This window comes from Rhinopithecus roxellana, chromosome 11 (assembly GCF_007565055.1).
Source record: "Rhinopithecus roxellana isolate Shanxi Qingling chromosome 11, ASM756505v1, whole genome shotgun sequence".
NCBI classification, from domain to species: domain Eukaryota; kingdom Metazoa; phylum Chordata; class Mammalia; order Primates; family Cercopithecidae; genus Rhinopithecus; species Rhinopithecus roxellana.
In genome coordinates this window covers 51,991,073-52,014,698 of record NC_044559.1, presented here as the reverse complement: position 1 = coordinate 52,014,698, position 23,626 = coordinate 51,991,073, and the positions used below count along the sequence as shown (strand labels likewise).

Here is a 23,626-nt window from a genome sequence, read left to right as displayed (position 1 = left end):
TGTCTACAAATGTAAATCTCATCAAATTATAACTTTAAATATGAGCAGGTTTTGTGCATTAATTACATCTCAATAAAGCTGTTTTTAAAATTGCATAATTTTAAGGTCTTACAAAGCCTGAATCTGCTTCTGCTTTTGGACATTCTAGATTCCTTCCTCGTGTGTGTGTGTGTGTGTGTAAGAAACAGGTCTCGCTCTGTTGCCTGGGCTGGAGTGCAGTGGTGCGATCATAGCTGACTGCAGCCTCGAACTCCTAGTCTCAAGTGATCTGCCTGCCTCAGCCTCCCCAAGGGTTAGGATTACAGGTGTAAGCACCATGCCCAGCCTTCTTGTGCTCTTTCATATTGTCAGTGTTCCTGTTACTTTGTCTTCCGAATGCTATTAACATTGGTCCACTGAGGAACCCACTCTAGTTCTCGTCTCCATTGTGGGTTTAATTTCTTGCATATTTCTTTACCGTCATTTCAATGAGGTCTTGAGAGGAAGGCAAGGCTAAAAAATGTGTTCAGTACACCATAATTCTCACTTAGGTTGTAATACATATTGACTTCATAATCTTTTTTTATTATTGTGAAAAATATCCAACATAAACAATAGTAGAATAACGTGGAACCACACGTACCTAAGACCCGGTTTCAACAACTGTCAAGTTGCAGCAAATCTTGCTTCATCCATACTCTCAGCCATGGCCCCCCTCCTGTGCTATGTTGAAGCAAATCCAAGACATCATTTCATTTTACTCATAAATATTTCGGCAAGCATATAGGTGACACATTAAAAGATAAAAATGCCAAAAGGATGCTAAAAAAAGACTACAATACTATATCACATGTAAAATTAATAATCTATTTTAAATCTTCAAATGTCCACGTGTTCAAATTTCCAATTCCTTTCCTCTCTCCTTTTTTAGTTTGTTCAGACAGGGAGCAAATCCATCTCCGATTTTTCCTCTTGCACTGTATTTATTGAAAAACTCATTTATCATACTTCTCTACTTGCTATATTCTGCTGATTCCAATTCCACAGTATTATTTACCTATTTTACTTTTTATAGAGATGGGGTCTCACTATATCGGCCAGGCTGACCTCAAACTCTTGGCCTCAAGCAATCCTCCCACCTTGGCCTTCCAAAGCACTGGGATTACAGGCCTGCGCCAACTCACCTGGCCCACAGCGTCATTTAATACATTCCTCTGTCCTGAATTTGGTAGGCAGTTCTAAAGCCCGGATCAGGTTCAGGTTCTATTTTGCGGGGAGGATGTGGGAAAAAGGACAAAACTATTTTTCTTTTTTTTTTTTTTTTGAGATGGAGTCTCGCACTGTCACCCAGGCTGGAGTGCAGTGGCGCAATCTGGGCTCACCGCAACCTCCGCCTCCCGGGTTCAAGCGATTCTCCTGCCTCAGCCTCCTGAGTAGCTGGGATTACAGGCACCCACCACCACGCCCAGCTAATTTTTTGTATTTTTAGTAGAGACGGCGTTTCATCATGTTGGCCAGGCTGGTCCTGAACTCCTGACCTTGTGATTCGCCCGCCTCAGCCTCCCAAAGTGCTGGGATTACAGGCATGAGCCACTGCGCCCAGCCGGACAAAACTATTTCATAGGCCGTGTTAGGCTCTTCCATCAGGAGGCACAGGATTTCTGTCTGTGTCTCTTTTTGCAACACTGGCAGTTGTGATTAGTAGTTAGATTCACTGATGCATTAGGTGTTATAAAATGTGATTTTTTTTTTTTTTTTGAGACAAGGTCTTGCTTTGTCACCCAGGCTAGAGTATAGCGGTGTGATCATGGCTTACTTTACTACAGGCTTGACCTCCTGAGGTCAAGCGATCCTCCTACCATGGCCTCCCACGTAGCTGGTGCCCCACTAGTTTTAAAGTCGTTTGGGTAGAGACAGAGTTTTGCCATGTTGCCCAGGCTGGTCTTGAACTCCTGAGCTCAAGTGATCTGTCTGCCTCAGCCTCCCAAAATGCTGGGACTACAGGTGTGAGTCACCGTGCCCGGCCCTCTTTAGATTTTTAAATTTATGTAAGAGTAACTTAGAAGCATTTCTTTTTTTTTTTTTTGAGATGGAGCCTTTTATTTTTTCTCAGTTCATATATTTAATATTTTTATGACAAACATGCGTATCCATAAACAATATATGGTATGGTTTTACATGCTTTTAAAAAATATGTAAACAGCATTCTGTGCTACGTTGTGCAACTGATTTCCACTCAGTGTTGTCATATATATATGTGGATGCATATATATTATAAATTAGTTCATCCATTGTAACTGTTATATGGCAATCCAATGCAGGAATACATCACAATTGATTTATTCATCCCCTTAATGAGATACATCTGGCTTAACTCCAGATTTATCTCTGACAAAAAGGCTGGAAAGAATGCACTTGAATGTGCGTCCCCTCTGTCCATGTCTCTCTGACCCATTAGACTGGCCAAAGCAAATGAGAGAGAACCGGCGGGGTGGAGAGGCAATGGGACTTTTCATATGCTGCTGATGGTGGGAGTGACAATTGACATAATCGTTTTAGAGAGCAATTTGGCAGCATCCAGTTAAGGTGAAAACGCTCAACCCTGTGATCCAGCAATTCTACCTGTCATAAATCCTTTTCACCAAAGGTAAATTACATATTTATTTTCCACTCAAAGGAAAGAATATATAACATTCCTTTATGACTTCAAGTTTACAATGCAGTTTTACATATATTACCTAATTTGACATTCACAAGCATAGAAGTAGTATCAGCCCCTTGTTATAAACGTGGGAACTGAGGCCAAAGAAGGCAATGGAACTGTAGTTTGGCGCTGGGCTCAAATCCCAGTCCTTTGACTTTTTGTCCAGGGCCTTTTCCATGACCGCGGGCTGCCTTGCTGTGTTTTATTATTATTATTAATTTCTAGGGTACATGTGCACAATGTCCAGGTTACATATGTATACATGTGCCATGTTGGTGTGCTGCACCCGTTAACTTGTCATTTACATTAGGTGTATCTCCTAATGCTATCCCTCCCCTCTCCCCCCACCCCACGACAGGTCCCCGGTGTGTGATGTTCCCCACCCTGTGTCCAAGTGTTCTCATTGTTCAATTCCCACCTATGAATGAGAACATGCGGTGTATGGTTTTCTGTCCTTGCGCAGTTTGCTCAGAATGATGGTTTCCAGCTTCATCCATGTCCCTACAAAGGACATGAACTCATCCTTTTTTATGGCTGCACAGTATTCCATGGTGTACATGTGCCACATTTTCTTAATCCAGTCTGTCATTGACGGACATTTGGGTTGGTTCCAAGTCTTTGCTATTGTGAATAGTGCCGCAATAAACATACATGTGTGTCTTTATAGCAGCATGACTTATAATCTTTTGCATATATACCCAGTAATGGGATGGCTGGGTCAAATGATATTTCTAGTTCTAGATCCTTGAGGAATCACCACACTGTCTTCCACAATGGTTGAACTAGTTTACAGTCCCACCAACAGTGTAAAAGTGTTCCTGTTTCTCCACATCCTCTCCAGCACCTGTTGTTTCCTGACTTTTTAATGATTGCCATTCTAACTGGTGTGAGATGGTATCTCATTTTGGTTTTGATTTGCATTTCTCTAATGGCCAGTGATGATGAGCAATTTTTCATGTGTCTCTTGGCTGTATAAATGTGTTCTCTTAAGAACTGTCTGTTCACATCCTTTGTCTACTTTTTGATGGGGTTGATTTTTTTCTTGTAAATTTGTTTAAGTTCTTTATAGATTCTGGATATTAGCCCTTTGTCAGTGGATAGACTGCAAACATTTTCTCCCATTCTGTAGGTTGCCTGTTCACTCTAACGGTAGTTTCTTTTGCTGTGCAGAAACTCAAGTTTAATTAAATCTCATTTGTCAAGTTCTTGTTTCTCTATATCCTGGTTAACATTTGGTATTGTCAGATTTTAAAAAATAATCTATGAAATAATTAAAAAAAAAAAAAAGTAATGTACCACTTGTGATGCCCCCTGCAATCCTGCAGCAGACGTGTTTTATTTTTTTTTTTTTGAGACGGAGTTTTGCTCTTATTACCCAAGCTGGAGTGCAATGGCGCCATCTTGGGTCACCGCAACCTCCGCCTCCCAGGTTCAAGCAATTCTCCTGCCTCAGCCTCCCGAGAAGTTGGGATTACAGGCATGCACCACCACGCCCACCTAATTTTGTATTTTTAGTAGAGATGGGGTTTCTCCATGTTGGTTAGGCTGGTCTCAAACTCCCAACCTCAGGTGATCAGCCCACGTTGGCCTCCCAAAGTGCTGGGATTACAGGGGTGAGCCATTGTGCCCGGCCCGTTTCTTTAAATATCATCAGCAGGGTACATTTTCTGGTGTACAAGCCTTCATTGGTTAACCTTGCAGAAAGTAACTTCTGCTTCTGGCTGCACCCACCTCTCCACTGTTTCCAAATAAACATTCTCCAAATAAGCTCCTTTTGGGGTTCCTACATCTGCTTTATCTACCCATAGCTGTACCAAGAGGAAACCTCTAAAACTCTGGGGACTCCCTGTCTGCAAACCTAGTCCAATAATACTAAACATATTTGGCAGCTGTTACAGGGACTAGGTACCGAATCCTCCCAAATACTGGATCATTGAGGGCCTCTCCCACTCCATTCCTGCCCATAGAACCTCAGTTCTCACCAACTGCCTGCTCCCTGCTATATGCTGTCTTGCCACACATGACAGTTTCATTGTCCACTGTTGCTGCCATAAAATAAACCTGTTTTCTTTAAATATCTGCATCAGAGACAGCAGAGGTGATGAAAATGGGCGAGTGAATCCAAAATTTAAGGACAGAGAGGTTTATTTCACTGAAACAAAGATTCCCTAAAATGAAGCATGTGGATTCTTCAGTGCTTGCTGGAGAGCATTAAAGAGAGGCTCCAAGGCCAGGTACGGTGGCTTACGCCTGCAATCCCAGCACTTTGGGAGACTGAGGTGGGTGGATCACTTCAGGTCAGGAGTTAGAGACCAGCCTGACCAACATGGTGAAACCCTGTCTCTACTAAAAATACAAAAATTAGACAGGTGTGGTGGTGGGCACCTGTAATCCCAGCTACTCAGGAGGCTGAGACTACAGTGAGCCAAGATCACACCACTGCACTCCAGCCTGGGTAACAGAGTGAGACTCTGTCTAAAAAAAAAAAAAAAAAAAAAGGCTCCAGATGGGAGATGACCTTGGGTGGGGGGAAAACAAGTACATAATTCCCAGAGGACAGTGAGATTCACCCAACAAGCCAAAGTGTGAGAGCTGCTGGGTAGGGCTTTGGTGCTCCACCTTCCTGGTCAATTCCAAAGCCCCCCTTTCTCGAATAAGGACTTTAGCCCAGGTCTCAAAAATATATTCAGCCACTTTCATTAAAGTGGAAGTAAACCTGATTAATCCTTTAACAATATCAGACAATATCCGCTAAGGCCTGAAGCAACTAAAGGAATAAGATCCATAACAAAAGACTATTAAAAGGGGGTCTAGGCCGGGCGCGGTGGCTCACGCCTGTAATCCCAGCACTTGGGGAGGCCAAGGCGGGCGGATCACAAGGTCAGGAGATCGAGACCATGGTGAAATCCCGTCTCTACTGAAAATACAAAAAATTAGCCGAGCGTGGTGGCGGGTGCCTGTAGTCCCAGCTACTCAGGAGGCTGAGGCAGGAGAATGGCATGAACCTGGGAGGCGGAGCTTGCAGTGAGCCGAGATCGTGCCACTGCACTCCAGCCTGGGTGACAGAGCGAGACTCCGTCTCAAAAAAAAAAAAATAATAAAATAAAATAAAGGGGGGGGGTCTAATTATTCCTTGCACCAGCATGTAATACTCCAATCCTTCCTGTAAGGAAGCCGAATGGGAAGAGTTGGTATTCTGTACAAGATCTGAGAGCTGTCACTCAATACTGTGATCCCCAGACACCTGGTAGTAGGAAAGCCCCATCCTCTTTTGGCAGCTGAAAGTGAGAGACTATGACTGACTTATGCAGTACTTTCTTTAGTATTCCAGTGGACCCAGAGTCAGTATTTGTTTGCTTTTACTTGGGATGACTGTGAGCATATCTGGTCTATCAGGAAATATTGTTGATGAAACGGCTGCCTCCATCACAGCTCAACAAAAAGCTACTGACTCACTGGCTGAGGCTGCACTGGACAATTACACTGCTTTCGATTATTAGCTGAGTAAGCAAGTGTATGTATGGTGGCAAATACCTCTTGTGCATATGCCCTTTCCATGAAGTAGAAACTCATATTGGAAAAATTAGAAGCCACTTGGCTATACTAAAGAATTCTCCATTTAATTTTCTTCGTAATACTTTTAGTTGACTCCCTAGAATAGGTTCCTTTTTTCATTCTGCACACTCATTCTCTTTTTCATTGTAATCCTTACGTGCACTGTACTTGGTAACATTTTTGTTTTAATAGAGATGGGGTCTTTCTGTGTTGCCCAGGCTGGTCTTGAACTATCAGGCTCAAGTGACCCTCCTGCCTTGGCCTCCCCAAATGCTGGGATTACAGACAAGAGCCACTGCCTGGCCAGCATTACAGTTCTACTATTGAAATTATTCATGTTATGCCATGTATCTCTGGCTGTTTTACTTTTTTTTTTTTTTTTTTTTTTTGAGACAGGATCTCACACGGTTGCCCAGGATGGAGTGCAGTGGCCTAATCATGGCTCACTGTAGCCTCAACCTCCTGGGCTCAAGCAATCCTCCCACAGCGGGTGCCACCATACCCAGCTAACTTTTTTGTATTTTTTTGGTAGAGAAAGTGTTTCGCCATGTTGCCCAGACTGGTCTCCAACTCCTGGGCTCAAGCCATCCTCCCGCCTCGGCCTCCCAAAGTGCTGAGATGAAAGGCTTGTGCCCCACGTTGGCCTCTGGATGTTTGTTACTTCTCAGAAAACTAAAATCATGGCACTCCAAAGACTAGAGACGATTCAACAGGCAAGAGCAGCGATGAAAAACACGCAGCGACTGAGGTCTGGCTCCGCGGCTGTGACCTGGGTTCAGCTTCTGACCGCCCGGTTCCTTGGCGGGAAGCGTCCTCCTTCCCCGCAAGACCAGGCACGGCTGTTTGGGGAGCAGCGTTTCTGGGGCGCACCTTGATACTTGGATTTGGATCAACAATGCTTCCAAAAAGGAAGACTTTTGATCAAAAGCGGGAAACGAGAAAACGACTTTCCTCTGAAGAGTGCGCGCCTGCCCCCGGTCCCGAGGCCGCGAGGCCCCCTCCCAGGCTGGCTCCCACGGAAGCCGGGCACCCACCCGGCCTGGCCCAGCGCCACCCCGCCGCGTGACCCGCGGAGGCCCCAGCCCAGCCCCGGGGACTGCCCGCCCCACACCGCGTTTGCCCCCCGGAAGCCCCTCGCCGCAGAGGCGGACGGCGCGCCTCTCCCGGGCCCCTGGGGTCTGCGTCTCCCTCGGGCAGACTCTTCCGACCCTGCTCGAGCCTCCGCTTCTTCCTGCGGGCAGACGCCCCAAGCACAACGGGCCCCGCTGTTCACGCAGGGGCGCCGCGGCGGGGCGGGCAGAGACCCGGGGGCGCGGCCCCGTCCCGAGACGCTCAACTCCGGCCCACCGCTCGCAGCTCCCTCCCCGGCGCAGGTCCCGACCCCACGGGCCGTCTCGTAGCCGCAGCGGCCGCTTCTCTGCACGTCCTCACTCCCCCCGCACGGACGCCGCCAGCCCCGCGCCTCAGTTTCCCCACTCGCAGGACGTAAAGACCGGCCCCGCCCCGGAGCGTGGCGGCGTCCCCGTGATAGCGAGTGCCCAGGGCGTCCACCGGTCCCATCGCCCCTTTAAAAGAGGACTCGGCCCACCGCCTACCGCGGCGGCGACCTCACAGCCCCCTCGTCACGAGGCCCGTGGCGCCCCGCCCGTTCCGGCTCACCTCAGGCGGTCGCTGAAGCCCCAGCGCCTGCGCGCCCCTCGTCCCGCCCCTGTCCCCGCCCGCGTCCAGCGCACCGCAAGCCCCTCGCCCACCCCCCCCAGGACCCGCCCCGCGCACGCGCCGCACGTGCCACACGCACCCCACGCCCGTGCGCACGCGCAGGCCCCGCGTCGCGGCCAATGGGCGACGCGGCCGCAGCTCCGCCTGGCCCCGCCCCGCCCTGTGAGTTCCTCCCGCCGGGCGGCGGGGCTGGGCTCAGTCCAGGAGCGCAGCTGGGCCGGGGCGCTCCTGCCTCCGCTTTCCCAGCGCCCGCAGCTGACGCGCAGTCCGCAGCCCGCAGCCCGGCGCGGACTCCCATCGCCGCAGTCGCCCTCCGGCGCCATGTCGCAGAACGGAGCGCCCGGGATGCAGGAGGAGAGCCTGCAGGGTGAGGCCGGGGAGGCGGCGCGGGAGCCGAGGGGGCGCGGGGGAGAAGCCTGGAGGAAGGCCAGGGGGAGGCCAAGGGGGCGCCAAGGGGAGGTTGCCGGGGAGGCCTAGGGGACATCGCGGGCCGGGCGAGGCTGCGCCACCCTCCCCTCCCGTGCCCGCTCCTCCTGCGGGCGTGCGGAGCCCGGGGCGTGGGGACCCCGCGTACTGCGGGGGGTTCCTCGCCGCCCGGGCGGGGGTTGGCTTGGACCTGGGTCGGACCGCACGGGAAAGCCCCGATTCTCCAGCTCCGCGCAAGCTAGAATTCCACCTGGAGGTGAATCTGCGTCTCGCAGTTGGTCCGAGCAGCCTCATAGTCCACGTTGCCCTCCGCGGTCTGTAGTTCAGACCGGTATTGGTTTTAACGACCAAACACCAAGGCGTGGAAAGTGGACCGTTGTGTGCTTTAATTTATATCCGTGGTGACTTAGGATTTCCTGAAGGGTGAAGGCGGAGATGGGAGGGGGTTACAGTGTTTTTAAAATACGGCATTTAATGGGCATGTTCCAATTCTACTAGAGGGTCGTTCCAAAACAAAGCTTTAAATTCCTTACGGGTGAAGAAAACACAAGCACAAGGACGCTGCCAGGGCAGCACTCAGTCGTTACAGCCTGCTTAATGCCCGAGTAGAGGCTCGCCCTGTGCCCTTGGCTAGATTCGCAAGACCATCCGTTCACGCAGCGGGAAACGCAGGCCCGGGGTGCAGGACTTGCCCCACGCACAGCCAGGTGGCGTGGAGACCCTCCCCACCCGGTGGGTCCGCGTCAGAGTCCAGACGAGCATTTGCTCAGGCAAGCGGGCACTGAAGCCGCCTTCCCAGGGTCCCTAGGGCCCAAGCCTGGGAGGAGGGACCTGGTGGCAGCTGACCTTTGTGTTCTCTGAAGCCAGAGTTTACTAAGCAAAATTAGCTTACTAAATAAGCTTGGGAACGGGCTGCTGAAACCTCTGACAGTGAACTTTTAATCTTCATTGAGAGTTTTTAAAACCATGTATTCACATAAATTTAGTGAGTTGCTAATTTTATTACAAAAACAAGATTTTACTAGGCAGGACTTAGTTACTGTAATATATTATATATCTATATTTGAACACTATAACCATATTTTTTAACTTTTTTTTTAAGAGACGGGGTCTCACTATGTTGCCCAGGCTGGTCTGAACTGGGCTTAAGCGATCCTCCCGCCTCGGCCTCCCAAAGTGCTGGAATTAATAGGTCTGAGCCATCGCGCCTGCCCTAGAACCGTATTTTTTAAAATCCTGTAATTCGGATTTTTCCTCTTGAAATTTAAATATTGGCTATTACTATTTTGGAATATATTAAGGGGTGTTTTCCTATCTTTTGTTATAAAATCCAAGGGATGTTTTTATAAACTCTTTGCCATAAAATCACCCATTTTCCGGTTGTGTTACTCCTGACATTGTGCGTTTCACTGCTTGGCTGGGATCTGGGCGCTGGGAGGTGAAGGGGACTCCGGGGGGGGCTCGGTCCTCTCTCCAGTATGTAACTTACACAGGCTGCTGAGTCATTGGCAGTGCAAGACGGCCAGCGCCGGAGTTGCGAGATTTTTGTTTTTCTGTTTTGTTTATTCTATAAAAGGATAGTTACCCGCGGGGTGGATCCCATGTAGGCGATTCCTTGGGCCGCCCTGAGTGTCCGCGCGTCAGGACGGGGCCACCGTGGACTCGGCGTGGGCGGGGTTGGCCTGTCCCGCGGGCTCCAGCCGCCTGCAAATCCGGCCTGCAAATCCGGCGCGGAGCGGTGGCTCGCTCAGGCAGCGCTCACCTCTGCCCCTCTGATTTCACTGCCCCTTGTTTACCTCGGAACAGAGAACTGTGGGAGCCTTGCAGCCAGACCCACGGATGGAAGCAGCAAGCACTCTCTCTGCGTGTACCCTCTGGGGCCAGCTGCTTTTCCTGAGGAGTTGACGGCAAAATGGGCTGATTCTGTTCCTTTCTATCTCTTGATCATTCTGGCTATTGTTGTGGACCCGCAGGATGCTCGTATTTGTCCTTTTTTTCCTCTTTATTTTTTACGAGCCCAGTCTTACTTTGTCGCCCAAGCTGGAGTGCAGTAGCACAATCATTATATAGCTCACTGCAGCCGTGAACTTGGCCTTTTTCTCCTGGGCATGTCACTGCTAACATGCAGGAGAGGTAGGATTCTGTGATGAGACCGTGTCACGGTTGCGGGGCGTCACTTCCTTGAAGGACCCACTGTCTTCACCAGGAGGGCATCAGTTCAGTAAAGTGCTTGCCCATTTACTCTGGAGCTTCTGTATTGAATGATCCAAGCCCTCACCTCTTCACCCACTGCTGTGTCTGCAACTGGCAGATGGTTCTCTTGTCAGAGGCAGCTCACCATGGGTAAAGTTGTAATAGGAGAAAAGAAGTTCCCACGTATTTTGGAGCGGAATCGTAGCATTGTGCGCTTTGGGACCTGAAGGGGTTGCAGACATCTAGATTCTTGTCCAAGACCTGCATTTCATAGATGGTCACAATGAGGTTCTAGAGGTGGAGTGAAAGATAAGGCTGGCAACTTAAGGAGAAACCAAGGACTCTGCATTAAGCACCAGTGGGATACCTGGAGCGGATGCCTGAGGCTTCGTGCCATAGGCCAGGGTCCTGGAGGAGAGCCTGGCAAGAGGAAGGTCCAGGGAAACGAGCCCATTAGAAGCCAGGGACCTGGTATTACCTACCGGGCTGACTTGATGCTTGAAATATTTTGTCAGGCAAGTCACTTTTGTTCCTCTCCCCACTAACCTGAGAAGCTTTTAAGGTAAAAACAGCAATTTCTTAGAGCCCACCTCCCCTGGGGAAGAAGCCCTTTGTATGGTTTTGGGGGTGCTAGTTCCCTCTGGGGTTCACAGCTCCTCTGCTTCAGGCTTTTTTTTTTCTGGGAGGCTGCCTCCCTCTCTTCTGACATTTATCCCAGAGCTTTTTCAATCTATTTTCTGGATTCCACCCAGCATCCCAAATAGTCACTTTCAGAGTGGGCTGAGGCTGGGTTTTTGGAGACCAATGAAAAACACCACAGGTGGTTCTCCCTTCATAGCCAGAGTTGAGATTGTCATCCCAGGTTAGGGCATAGGGTGGCCTTGAGAACTTGGCCCTGTGTTTACTCCACGTGGGGCTCATGGCTGTGGCCAGTGAATCCGTGTTGAGGAATGGGACCCAGGGAGTTGCCCTGGGGACATACAGAGGGCAGTGAATCGAAGGCATTCCCCGGAGTCTGTCACTGGAGAGAGAACTGCTTTGGGCACCTAGAGAAGCTGAATGTCTGTCAGATGATTTTCTTTTCTTTTTCTTTTTTTTTTTTTTTACATAAAGTGAGAATAAGACATGGATTAAGAACTCTTGTTGGATTGTATTCTGTCTCTGAGGTAGACCTATCAGTTTTCTTTTTTGTAGTGTGATGTAAATATAGTCTAGGCTTTTCAAAATCTCATCTGCCTTGTTATAGAAGGGAGGTAAGACTTACTGGCTGTGTGTCTTGTTAGCACTGTAAATTATAAGTAAGGAGGGGGAGGAACCTAAGGAGAGGGACATGAAATGAGATTAGGAAGGAGGGCTTTTGTTGCAGCAGCAACAGCAGCACCTTTCTTTCTGGGGCCTAATTATACTACAGTTATTTGAAGTAAACTACTTGTGATTATGAGCAGGTTTTCTAAGGTCATTAAGCAACCTCACTCCCCATCTTTCTTTGAAAAGGTGAATGATCTCAGTGGAGAACTGTAACATGTGAGTAGATACACAGCATGCTCCATTCTCCAGGAAGTGCCTTTCCTACCCGGTTGCTGTAGGTTAATAATAAAACTCCTGTCCCTTAGTAAATCATTCCTGGGAATACAGCTTTTGGGCCCAAAGTCATTAGCCATGGACAATCCGGAATGGGTTTTTTTTTTTTGTTTCCTGGATTTTTAGGACTCTTTCTGGGGCGATTTTTTAAAAAGCACTGCTTTGGTTTGCATATGTCCTCCCCATGTTGCCCGTGGTATGGTAGTAAAAGGTGGACCTTTAAGAGGTGGCTTGGCCGTGGGGGCTCCTCTCTAGTGAATGGGATTAGTGCTCTAAGGGGCTGGATGGAGGGAGGTGGGTCCCTCTGTGCCCTCACTGAAGGGATGGGGCAGGAAGACCCTCACCCGACACCAGATGTTGGTGCCTGGATCTTGGACCTCCCAGCCTCCAGAAAGGAGATCAATTTCTGTTCGTAAATCACTTAGTCTGTGGGTTTCTGTTACAGTAGGACAGAGAGACAGAGACAGAGATACACTTGTCTCCACTTTATCTTCCTGTTCCTGTCGTCTTCAGCTTGCCCCTTGTGTGATAGATATATATATATATGTTTGGTCTTGACCCTACTTCTAGGTGCAGAGCACCTAAACCCCTGGGATTTCCTGAGCAGTAAGTGTCTCCCCACTGCCGGAGACAGAGTTTCGCTCTTGTTGCCCAGGCTGGAGTGCAGTGGCAGATCTCGCCTCACTGCAACCTCCACCTCCTGGGTTCAAGCAATTCTTCTGCCTCAGCCTCCCGAGTAGCTGGGATTACAGGCACCCAACACGCCCAGCTAATTTTGTATTTTTAGTAGAAACGGGATTTCACCATGTTGGTCAGGCTGGTCTCCAACTTCTGACCTCAGGTGATCCCGCCTGCCTCAGCCTCCCAAAGTGCTGGGATTACGGGTGTGTGCCACTGTGCCAATAAAAGGGTGGCGATTCCATAGGCAGAGCAGCCTGACCAGTGTGTGTTATTCATAGTCACCCTGTCAGCAGTGTGCTCCAAAAGTGCTCCTTGGTTCACCATTTTTGGTGTGAGTTGTAAGGAGCCCCTTCAGAATACACTGCTAATACAGTGGTTCCAGGGCGGCCCCAGGATAGTTATTTGAGGTAGAAATTCCCAGGGAAGCCCCTCCTAGGAGGGGAGGGGACTGGAGATGGGGGAGCCATGAGGTGCGGGTAGCATGGTTAGGGTTAGGGTTGGGACGTGTGGGGTAGGGGGGTCTGGTTAGGGTTAGGGTTGGGATGTGGGGTAGGTGGGGGTCTCGTCTCAGAGAGCATGGTTGGGGTTAGGGTTGGGACGTGTGGGGTAGGTGGGGATCTGGGCTGTATGTCATTTCCATTTGGCTGCTCTGTAATTGTTTCTGGTAAACTGATAAAGTAAAATGTTTTTCTGAGTTCTGTGAGTTGTAGCAAATTATTGAACCTGAGGGGTGTGTGTGGGATCCCGAGTAGGTAGAGGGACTGGCAAAAACGTGGGTAACCTGGACACCCCATTCTCCACTTGCATCCGTGGGAACAGTCTTGTGGGCTCGACACTAAGTCTAGGTAGATAGAATGGAATTGAATCGTCGGACACCACGGTGGTGGTGACTTGGTGTCCCACATTTGATGTTAAGAGTGGCATCGGACAAGAGACATCTTCAAGCTCCATTTGTGTTTCATATCGTCAGATATCTGAACAACACTTTTGGCAATACTGTCTAGTCAGATGAGCGGTTCCGGGAATGGTGTGGTCTACACATCTCGGAAGGCACCGTGTAGCCTCTGCCAGAGTGTGGGGCAGACTGGCCTGGGCCTTTCTCCTGCAGTGAGCTCCAGGCTCCAGGACAGACCCTGGCCTGCCTTTGTATTCGGGATGTGCTTCTTATGGGCCAGGACATGAGGCAACGTGAGAGGCCAAAGAGAACAATCATGTGTTAATTTGAAAATTTGTGTGATCATTTCGTTAGCAACTTACTGGGAGGCTGTTGATGGTATAAGTTGCAAATCCACATTTCCTTCCTGGGCCTTCGGTTTGCTTTTTTCTGGTTAATATGAAATATACTCAGCAACAAGTGGCATATTGAGGCTGGGCCAGGCCTCTTTCAGGAGAGATGCCTAGTGTGTGTGGAAAGCTGAACACCTGCCTTTGCTTCCAGTGAACATGACGGATGAAGAGGCTGCTCGGTTCCCCCTAATAACATGGGGTTAGTAGTGCTGTGTTGGTTTAAGGACAGTCAGTGGCTCAGGGTGATTATTCTACTTACTTAAATTATAGTGACTGCAAAATGAGATAATTCCATTGTTCTCCTCCGTAAGTTTCTCCATCTTTTGTGACCTGCACTTTCCTCTACTGCACTCCATCCTCCATACACTACCAGAGGAAGCTTTTACCAGATTTGCTTTAAATAAATAAACCTATGACACAAAGTAGAGAAATTATCCTGGGCCCAAAAATAGACATGTGCCTATGTGCACGCTTGATGTCTGACAACGGAAGCAGCGCAGAGCAGAGGCGAGGTGGGAGCTGCCTGCAATAAATGGGGCATCCGTATCACATCAGTGGAAAAATTAATCCATGTAGATTTTGGATCTAAATGTGAATGTCATAACAGTAGAGCTATGTGAAAATAACAGAATAGAATAGAATAGCTCAGCTCAGGAAGGGACTGCTACATTTGACTGAATTAAAATCAAGAACTTCTGTACATCAGAAGGCATGGTAAGTGAAAAGAACCAGCTACTACCAAGTGAAAGTTACTTGCAACGCATTTAAATATGCAGAAAAATGCATATCTAGAGTACAGAATTATCCCAGAAAAATGCATATTTAGAGTATAGAATTATCCCAGAATTGCACTTTTAGCAGTAAGGGAACGGGAGCAGCGTTCCAGCCTCAGTTTCTATTTATAATGGTGACAAGGAAAAAATACTGCTGGATGCCCATAAATAAGATAGATAATAGAAAAGAATGAGAGATTTGAAGAACCAGTTCAAAAAAGATGCTATCCAGATGGCTAGCAAACTTGTAAAATCATGTTCAACATTGTTAGAAATTAAATACATGCAAAGTAAGCCACACAATACAAGTAATAGAGGCTGGGCATGGTGGCTCACACCTGTAATCCCAGCACATTGGGAGGCCAAGGTGAGAGGATTGCTTGGGCCCAGAAGTTCGAGACCAGCCTGGGCAACATAGCGAGACCCCATCTCCTAAAAAACATAGCCAGGAGTAGTGGTACATGCCTGTAGTTCCAGCTATTCCGGAGGCGTCCGCTAGAAGATGGCTTGAACCCAGGAGTTTGAGATTACAGTGAGCCTTCGTTGTGCCGCTGCACTCCAGCCTGGCTGACAAAGTGAGACTCCGTCTCTAAAAGAAACAGAACATAGAGTTCAAACCTTTTCAAGAAAACTTTAAATCCCTTAAGATTATGCTGCCATTTTTTTAAGACCCCTTTTTTCCAAATAGCAGCCTTTTTCTTGTCAGAGCTCACTGCGAGAAAGCATTCTAATTGGATTCTGGTGACTCAGCAGAGTTACTGGACATTTGCTTGGTATAAAGGAACTGCAAGACATGGACAGATATGTGGTCTCAGCCCCAGGAGGCTTCCTTCCTGTAGGCAGGGAGTGTGTGCGTAGACAGTCACTGCCATGCGAGTGGGCAGAGGGATGTCTTCAAGGTGGGGTTAAGGGATGGTTCCTGGTGTGTCACCATTGCTACCTCTTGGAAATGGAAGGGCAGGCTGGTTAGATATTAAGACCAGATTCCAGAGTGGGTAGAAAATTCCATCTGTGCCCCTTTTTTTGTCCCCACCAGGCTCCTGGGTGGAATTGCACTTTAGCAATAATGGGAACGGGAGCAGCGTTCCAGCCTCGGTTTCTATTTATAATGGTGACATGGAAAAAATACTGCTGGACGCACAGCATGAGTCTGGACGGAGTAGCTCCAAGAGTTCTCACTGTGACAGGTAGGTGCACGTCAGCAAGTGTATGTGTTACAGTGCTGATGTCTTAGTGGGTGACAGTCACAGCGGGAAGTGCCACCTCTAGGAGAGGGGGCTGCTGTTCCCCTCAGGCTGCGTTCGGGAGTGGCTCCTGCTGCCCTCTTTGGGGATGCAGCGTCCTGGGACTCAGTCTGTGGGGAGCCATGTTCAAGTCGCCAGTGGGCAGCAGAACAGCCAGAACCCCGCTCTGAGAAACGCACTCATGCGCCTCAGCAGGGCTGTGGTCGCAGGAGGAGTGGTTCCTGGTTAGCAGCACTTCTGAGCAACTCCAGGGTAGAGTGGCTGAGTGGTCAAAGGTCGCGTGCCCTTGAGAACTGTGCAACAGACCGTGAAGGCGGCAGGTGACAAAGCCAGCCGCTCACCAGCTGCCTCCCCCCCACCTCTTCTCTGGAAGACTGGCTAGCTAACTCCTGTCAGGCTCAGCCGAAAGGGCTAAGGCATGGTTTGGCTCTGGCTGGTGCTGGGTGGAAGGGAAGACGCTTACTGGCTAGAGCCCCTCATCACGGAGGCGGTTGGAGGCCGTTGGGGTTTGAGCTTCTAATGATAGAATGTTCACATGATGTTCTGTTTTTCTCATTCTATTCACATTGCCAAGCCCACCTCGCTCACAGACACCACAGGATACTAACAGAGCTTCTGAAACAGATACCCACAGCATTGGAGAGAAAAACAGCTCACAGGTAAGCTGGAAGAAGAATGCGAGTTACAAGTATTTGTGATCTGTTTGTACAGGAAACGGTTTAAAATGTAATTGAGCACCTCAGAGAAAAGTCGGGATGTAAGGGTGTCTCCTGTCTTTAAAAACAAAAACAAAAACAAAAAAATCCACAAGCCGGGCGCGGTGGCTCAAGCCTGTAATCCCAGCACTTTGGGAGGCTGAGACGGGCGGATCACGAGGTCAGGAGATCGAGACCATCCTGGCTAACACGGTGAAACCCCGTCTCTACTAAAAATACAAAAAACTAGCCGGGCGAGGTGGCGGGCGCCTGTAGTCCCAGCTACTCGGGAGGCTGAGGCAGGAGAATGGCGTAAACCCGGGAGGCGGAGATTGCAGTGAGCTGAGATCCGGCCACTGCACTCCAGCCCAGGCGACAGAGCAAGACTCCGTCTCAAAAAAAAAAAAAAAAAAAAAAAAAAAAAATCCACAAGCACATGGGCTGGACACTCAGCTGAGAGGGGGCGGCGCCGAGTGGGACAGGCAGTCGGGGCCTCCTGCCCCTGCCTGCCATCAGGGATACACCAGAAAGGAGGAAGGGCTCCCTGGTGGCTGCAGTCTAGAGAGGAGGGAGGGACCACTGGAAAGGGTGGCAGTGAGCCGGCTACTGGCTGGTCTTTCCTTGTGATTGTTGGTTGGACAGTGAGTGGGTTTTAATACTTGTGTGCTGTGTGGGACTCAGGCGTTACCCACGGGGCCATTTGAGGCCATTCGGTCAGTGTGGCTGTGACTCTGAGGTGTCTTCCTCATTAGACATTGTCACTGCCTGCTGGAAATTACACCCTGTGCCTTTCTTAGCATTAGTCCTGAGCTAACTGGTGCCTGAGCAGTGCAGCATTAGTGGCTGATCAACCTGGTAATTTAGTGTAAGATCATCTTTTTTTTTTTTTTCTTTTTTTTTTTTTTTTGAGACGGAGTCTCGCTCTGTCACCCAGGCTGGAGTGCAGTGGCCAGATCTCAGCTCACTGCAAGCTCCGCCTCCCGGGTTCACGCCATTCTCCTGCCTCCGCCTCCCGAGTAGCTGGGACTACAGGCGCCACCACCTCACCCGGCTAGTTTTTTGTATTTTTAGTAGAGACGGGGTTTCACCGTGTTAGCCAGGATGGTCTCGATCTCCTGACCTCATGATCCGCCCGTCTCGGCCTCCCAAAGCGCTGGGATTACAGGCTTGAGCCACCGCGCCCGGCCAAGATCATCTTTTTTAAAAGTTTTTTTGTAGAGGCGGGGTCTCCCTGTGTTGCCCAGGCTGGTCTTGAACTCCAGGGCTCAAATGATCCTCCCCAAATCCTGGGACTATAGGTGTGAGACTCCGTGTCCAGCCTGAGATGACTCTTCTAACGTTAACAGATACTTAATGGGCTTTACATGCCGGCATCCAGCATTGTTGTGAAAGCGGAGTCTTAGAGGAAAAGTGTGCCTGGGGTTATTGCCTTGGATTACTATCATTCTCCCTTGGTACTCTGCAGATAGGGTTCGAGGCAGCGATCAGTACTGTCTTGCTCAGTTATATCTGGTAGTGCCTGCCTTACCTTGTTGCAGATGAGATGCGTGATAAACGTTTTCTTGGGTGTTTGTTGATGGTGAGAATTTGGCGACGGCCGGTGTTCTGTATTTTGGAAGCTCTGTGAGGAGGCATGGCCTTCCAGGCAGGATTAGTAGCTGGCCCTTCAGGGCTAGCTTCCCTCGAGGCTTCCTTCACCAAGGAAACAAGGAGTCCGTTACCCAGGCCTTCTCCCTGGCCCCACTCCAAGGGTTCCAGAGCGCAGCATGATTTCGGGAGCCCTGGCTGTGGATGTGTGGGTGGTATACCCCAGGGCGTGCGACCTGCTCCTCGGCACATGGGGCTATATCCAGCTTGGGTCTACCCAGATGGTTGGTGGGTTTGGGGAGCTATATTCTGATTTTCAAGTTTATTTCTTTTTGAGACAGGGTATTGCCGTTTTCACTGTTTTAAAACAAAATTTTCCCCTTAGTTTTAAAAGGAATTAGATGTTCAGGTACAGAATTCTGAAAATGCAAAAAAGTAGAGACCACCACCGAGACTCTCGGATTAAAAATCCTCTTTAATGTTTCGTGCTGTTACGTAATTCTGAGGATTCGGCCGCAGCCGTGGTTAGGTGTACATTCTGCCGTGTCCCTCCTGCTTTTCCCGGAAGCATCTTGTAAACCTGCTCACTGTCCAGTGTCTGTTACCTTCGTCATGTCCCTGTTTTGAGCCATTTTCGGCTGTTTTCATTTTCTTTTGTTATAACCAGTGCTGCAGTCACCATCGTTGCCCTCATGTCACGTGACTTCCCTAGGACAGTGTTTGCCGCTGTCAGTACCCCAGCATCTCACAGTGAACCCGATGTATTTACGCCCTGGGCTGGGACTCCCCAGAGGTGATCTGTCCCTGGAGGAGGCGAGGGAGCCGCGAGTGCGGTGCGGCCTGGGGAAGGCCCCCAGCCCCAGGACTCCCCTTGGACCCCAGTCCGGGGCAGTGACACGTGCCTTTGGGCTCTTGAATGGAGGCTGCGGCTGTGAAGCTCAGGTGGGAGGTGGGTGCTTTCCGGTGTCATGTGTGGTACATGAATCTGCATTTAACATCGACTTTCTCTTAGTCTGAGGAAGATGATATTGAGAGAAGAAAAGAAGTTGAAAGCATCTTGAAGAAAAACTCAGACTGGATATGGGATTGGTCAAGTCGGCCGGAAAATATTCCCCCCAAGTGAGTGTGTTCTCAGTGTCACGGGGGCTCCCCTTGACAGAGGACACATCGGCTGACACGTTTCTTCCCGCCTCAGGGAGTTCCTCTTTAAACACCCGAAGCGCACGGCCACCCTCAGCATGAGGAACACGAGCGTCATGAAGAAAGGGGGCATATTCTCTGCGGAGTTTCTGAAAGTTTTCCTTCCATCTCTGCTGCTCTCTCATTTGCTGGCCATCGGATTGGGGTAGGTGATGTGACTCTGTGACTCCTGTCATGGCATGTCGTGGGGCAATTCTGGGCCGCGGTGATTTATTCGTAAACTATTTCCTGAAGTCCAGATCATCAGTTACAGCTTGGTGCATTTTCGCACACACACCCACACAGTCACTGTTCAGGTCAAGAAACCACCAGCCTGCAGCCCCAAAAGGCCCAAGCACAGGCGCCCTGTAGTGCTGTCTGGCATGGACGAGTCTGCCTGTCGCTCACTGTATATAAATGGAGTCACAGCAGGGATTCTTACGTCTGACCTCTTTGTCCTGTGTGTAGTTAAAAGCAGTCTCATTTCTGCGTAGTACTGCATGGTGGGAATGCCCCCAGCCGTCTGCTGTAGATGGAGGGCCTCAGTTCCTTGCTGTACTTCCTCCAGGACCGGACTGTTGTTCTACTTAACTCTCAGCAATAAAGAAACCAGTGCGGTCTCCGATTTTTCTGGCTTGAGTTTCGCTCTTGTTGCCCAGGCTGGAGTGCAGTGGCGTGATCTCGGTTCACTGCAACCTCTGCCTCCCAGGTTCAAGTGACTCTCCTGCCTCAGCCTCCTGAGTAGCTGGGATTACAGGTGCCCACCACCACGCCTGGTTAATTTTTGTATTTTTAGTAGAGACGGGGTTTCGCCGTGTTGCCCAGGCTGATCTTGAACTCAAGTGATCGCTCACCTCGGCCTCCAAAGTGCTGGGATTACAGGCGTGAACCGCCATGCCTGACCTTTTCTGGCTTCTTATACTAACGAATTCTGCAGAAAACAGAGACCAGGCAGGTGCCACTGTGGATTCTCAAGAGCTTTAGCTGCAGCAGTGATGAAGAGCCAGAGCAGGAAGCCAAAACCGCTCCTCCTTGGGCTGGTCCCAGCCTCTCTCAGTGAGGAGGAGGAGTCTAGTCCTGGTGTGCAAACAGTGTTCTATGGCTGCCGTGTATTGGACAGACTGGGATGCCACTGGGGGCAGGTGGGTTCCGTGGGCCAGAGGGCTCACATCTGGGGTCGAAGGAAACGGGATGAAAGCCACTGAGTTTCCTGGGCCAGGGCCTGAGTGCTGCCCATGTCTCCACCTCGCCCTCCCATGTGTATGGCTTTCTCCTAGCTCTTGTACACATTCTCATGTCCACCCCTATCACCTTTATTTCTGCCAGTGCTTTTTGGAGTCAGACCCACAGACTGCATTAGCATCACGAGGCAGTTTGCTCTCTGGAGCCTTTTCCAGAGCTGTCAAGCAGGCTCTGGGGCAAGGCCTCAGGGTCCCCATTTTAAATACGAGGTTTAACCCTTCCTTTCAGGATGGATTTCTGCAGCCGCTACTTCCCAACTGCTATCCTCCGTCCTGCCCAGGTTTTCAGAGCCTGATACTGCCACTGGTGACCCACACCCCTCAGCAGCTTTCCAGAACCGCACTATAAAATCTGCCCCGAAAGCTGCTGCAGCAAGGTCTGTGCTCACTGTGCCCACCGCACCACTGCCCATAGGCCAGGCCAGCCAGGCTTCCGATTCTGCCCCCTTTCCTGGAGACCCATCCTCCTCCCTCCTGGAGTGATGCCCGCTGGTCAGCTGGAGCCAGCCTCTCTATTGCCGAGAAGCCTTTTCTGACGCTCCTGCATCTTTAGTTTGGGACATCTCTCCCACTACCAAACTTAAACCACGTGAGGGCAGGGTCTTCATTTTTAAGCAGTTGGCCTTGGTGAGGCTGGTGGCGATGAACTGGCAACACCATCTTGCCCTGGTAGGTGACTTCCCCCAGCACTGAGTTGGAACAAAGCAGCTTTCTGTCTGGAAACAGCGCTTCAGTTTGGTGATCCTTCTATGCAAGAATACCATCTGATGTTTTCTAATTAATACAAAATACATACTGATAGAACACTCAGTAAAGGATTACAGATTCATTACAAAATTTTTATAATGGGTATAAAATCACCAGTCCCCTTGCATAAGCTCTAACCACAGTGAGCTACCCTGTTTCAGCTGTAACACAATCTCCTGGGAATCACAAGGTGATACATTAACTACTGATTACTTTTTCTGTTAAGGATCTATATTGGAAGGCGTCTGACAACCTCCACCAGCACCTTTTGATGAAGAACTGGAGTCTGACTTGGTTCGTTAGTGGGATTACTTCTGAGCTTGCAACGCAGCTCACTGAAGAGCTGTGAGATCCTGGGGTGGCCGTGTCACTTGTGTTTATTTGTTCTGTAAATGCTGCGTTCCTAATTTAGTAAAACAAAACGACAGACACTAAAATCATGTTGATCTATAATTATACCTATGAGATCAATTAATAAGCATGTCAGACTGATTAATATCTATTGTAAAAATTTGGTAGTGAATTTTCATTGGATATTAGATATAAATATCTGAATATAAATAATTTTAATATCCTAGTCATGATGTATGTTGTATTTTAAAAATTATCTGCAACCTTCATTCAGTTGAAGTACTTTATATTTCAAAAGAATGAATAACATTGATAATAAAATCGCTACTTTAAGGGGTTTGTCCAAAATAAATATTGTGGCCTTATATATCACACTATTGTAGAAAGTATTATTTAATTTAAATGGATGCAGGTTGTCTACTAAAGATTATACATAACTATACTAATTGTTCATAATCAACAGAAACCAAGATAGAGCTACAAACAGCTGTACAGTTCATACACTAAACTCTTCTTGCTTTTGCAGTATAAGGAACTAAGTCTCCGATCATTAGGTAATCACCTTGGATGATCAGTTTTCTGCTCTAGGCACCTGCTCAGTGTCTTTTACTCTATCACTCTGCATTGGTGAATATAATCCTCTCCTTTGTGCCCAACTTGTGTGTGCTTTTAAAATCAGCTTTATTCTAAGCAAATCTGTGTCTACTTTAAAAGACTGGAAATGGGAAAAAAAAAATAAATCTTTGCTAAATCCTTCAGATTACTGTATTTACATACGGTTTCAAATCAGACGTCATAATAGCTTCTTGATGAAACCAGGCCTGGTCCCTATTTTGTCATTATCTTTCCTGCAGCTTTTTGAAAGGCTGCCTGCCGCTGTGGTGGTTCACCTTTCCACGCGTAATTCGGGTGGGAAATGTAACCTTGTCATTTGCAAAGATCTCTGTTGATACTACCTTGGAAGCAGTCATCTCTAAGTCTTACATCTGGAGGAAGTGGATGGCATGACATCAGAATTCCTTTATATAATTTAACCTCAGAATAATCTGAGATCATTTCAAAGCACGCTGGTCAAGGAATTCCGTTTTTGTTTTAGAGCAAATATGTTTGCTGTTTGTCTTCCATCACAAACGTGGAGTTTCACACCTTACAGAGCTTAGTGAACCCCTGCTCACCATCAAAGTTAGCACACAACAAAGCCAGCCACGTGTCCCCCTCACAGATGATAATGGCTGAACTCTCAGTGAAACCAGCTGTACGGCCGGGCACAGTGGCTCACGCCTGTAATCCCAGCACTTTGGGAGGCCGAGGTGGGCGGATCACCTGAGGTCAGAAGTTCAAGACCGGCCTGGCCAACATGATGAAACCCCATCTCTAGTAAAAATACAAAAAATTAGCTGGGCGCAGTGGCACGTGCCTGTAATCCCAGCTGCTTGAGAGGCTAAGGCAGGAGAACTGCTCGAACCTGGGAGGCAGAGGTTGTGGTGAGCAGAAATCACGCCGTTGCACTCCCGCCCGGGAGGGAGAATGAGACTCCATCTCAAAAAAGAAAAAAAAAAAAAATACAAAACCAGTTGGAGGTACTGAGCTCTGGGACTGGGCCAGTGTGATGGCTCCACACCTGTAATCCCAACACTTTGGGAGGCCCAGGTAGGAGGATCACATGAGTCCAGAAGTTCGAGAC

The 23,626-nt window shown here is 48.9% G+C and overlaps 1 protein-coding gene across 1 annotated transcript; it reads left to right on the top strand.

The window, feature by feature from the left end:
* Positions 1-8,076: 8,076 nt before the first annotated feature.
* On the top strand, positions 8,077-22,702 carry BNIP3 (BCL2 interacting protein 3). The gene is given in 7 exon segments (XM_010359863.2): positions 8,077-8,226; positions 8,228-8,324; positions 15,935-16,085; positions 16,717-16,801; positions 19,437-19,543; positions 19,620-19,769; positions 21,818-22,702. Coding segments are annotated over 7 exon segments (786 nt in total). The 3' UTR covers positions 21,864-22,702.
* The last annotated feature ends 924 nt before the right edge of the window (positions 22,703-23,626 follow it).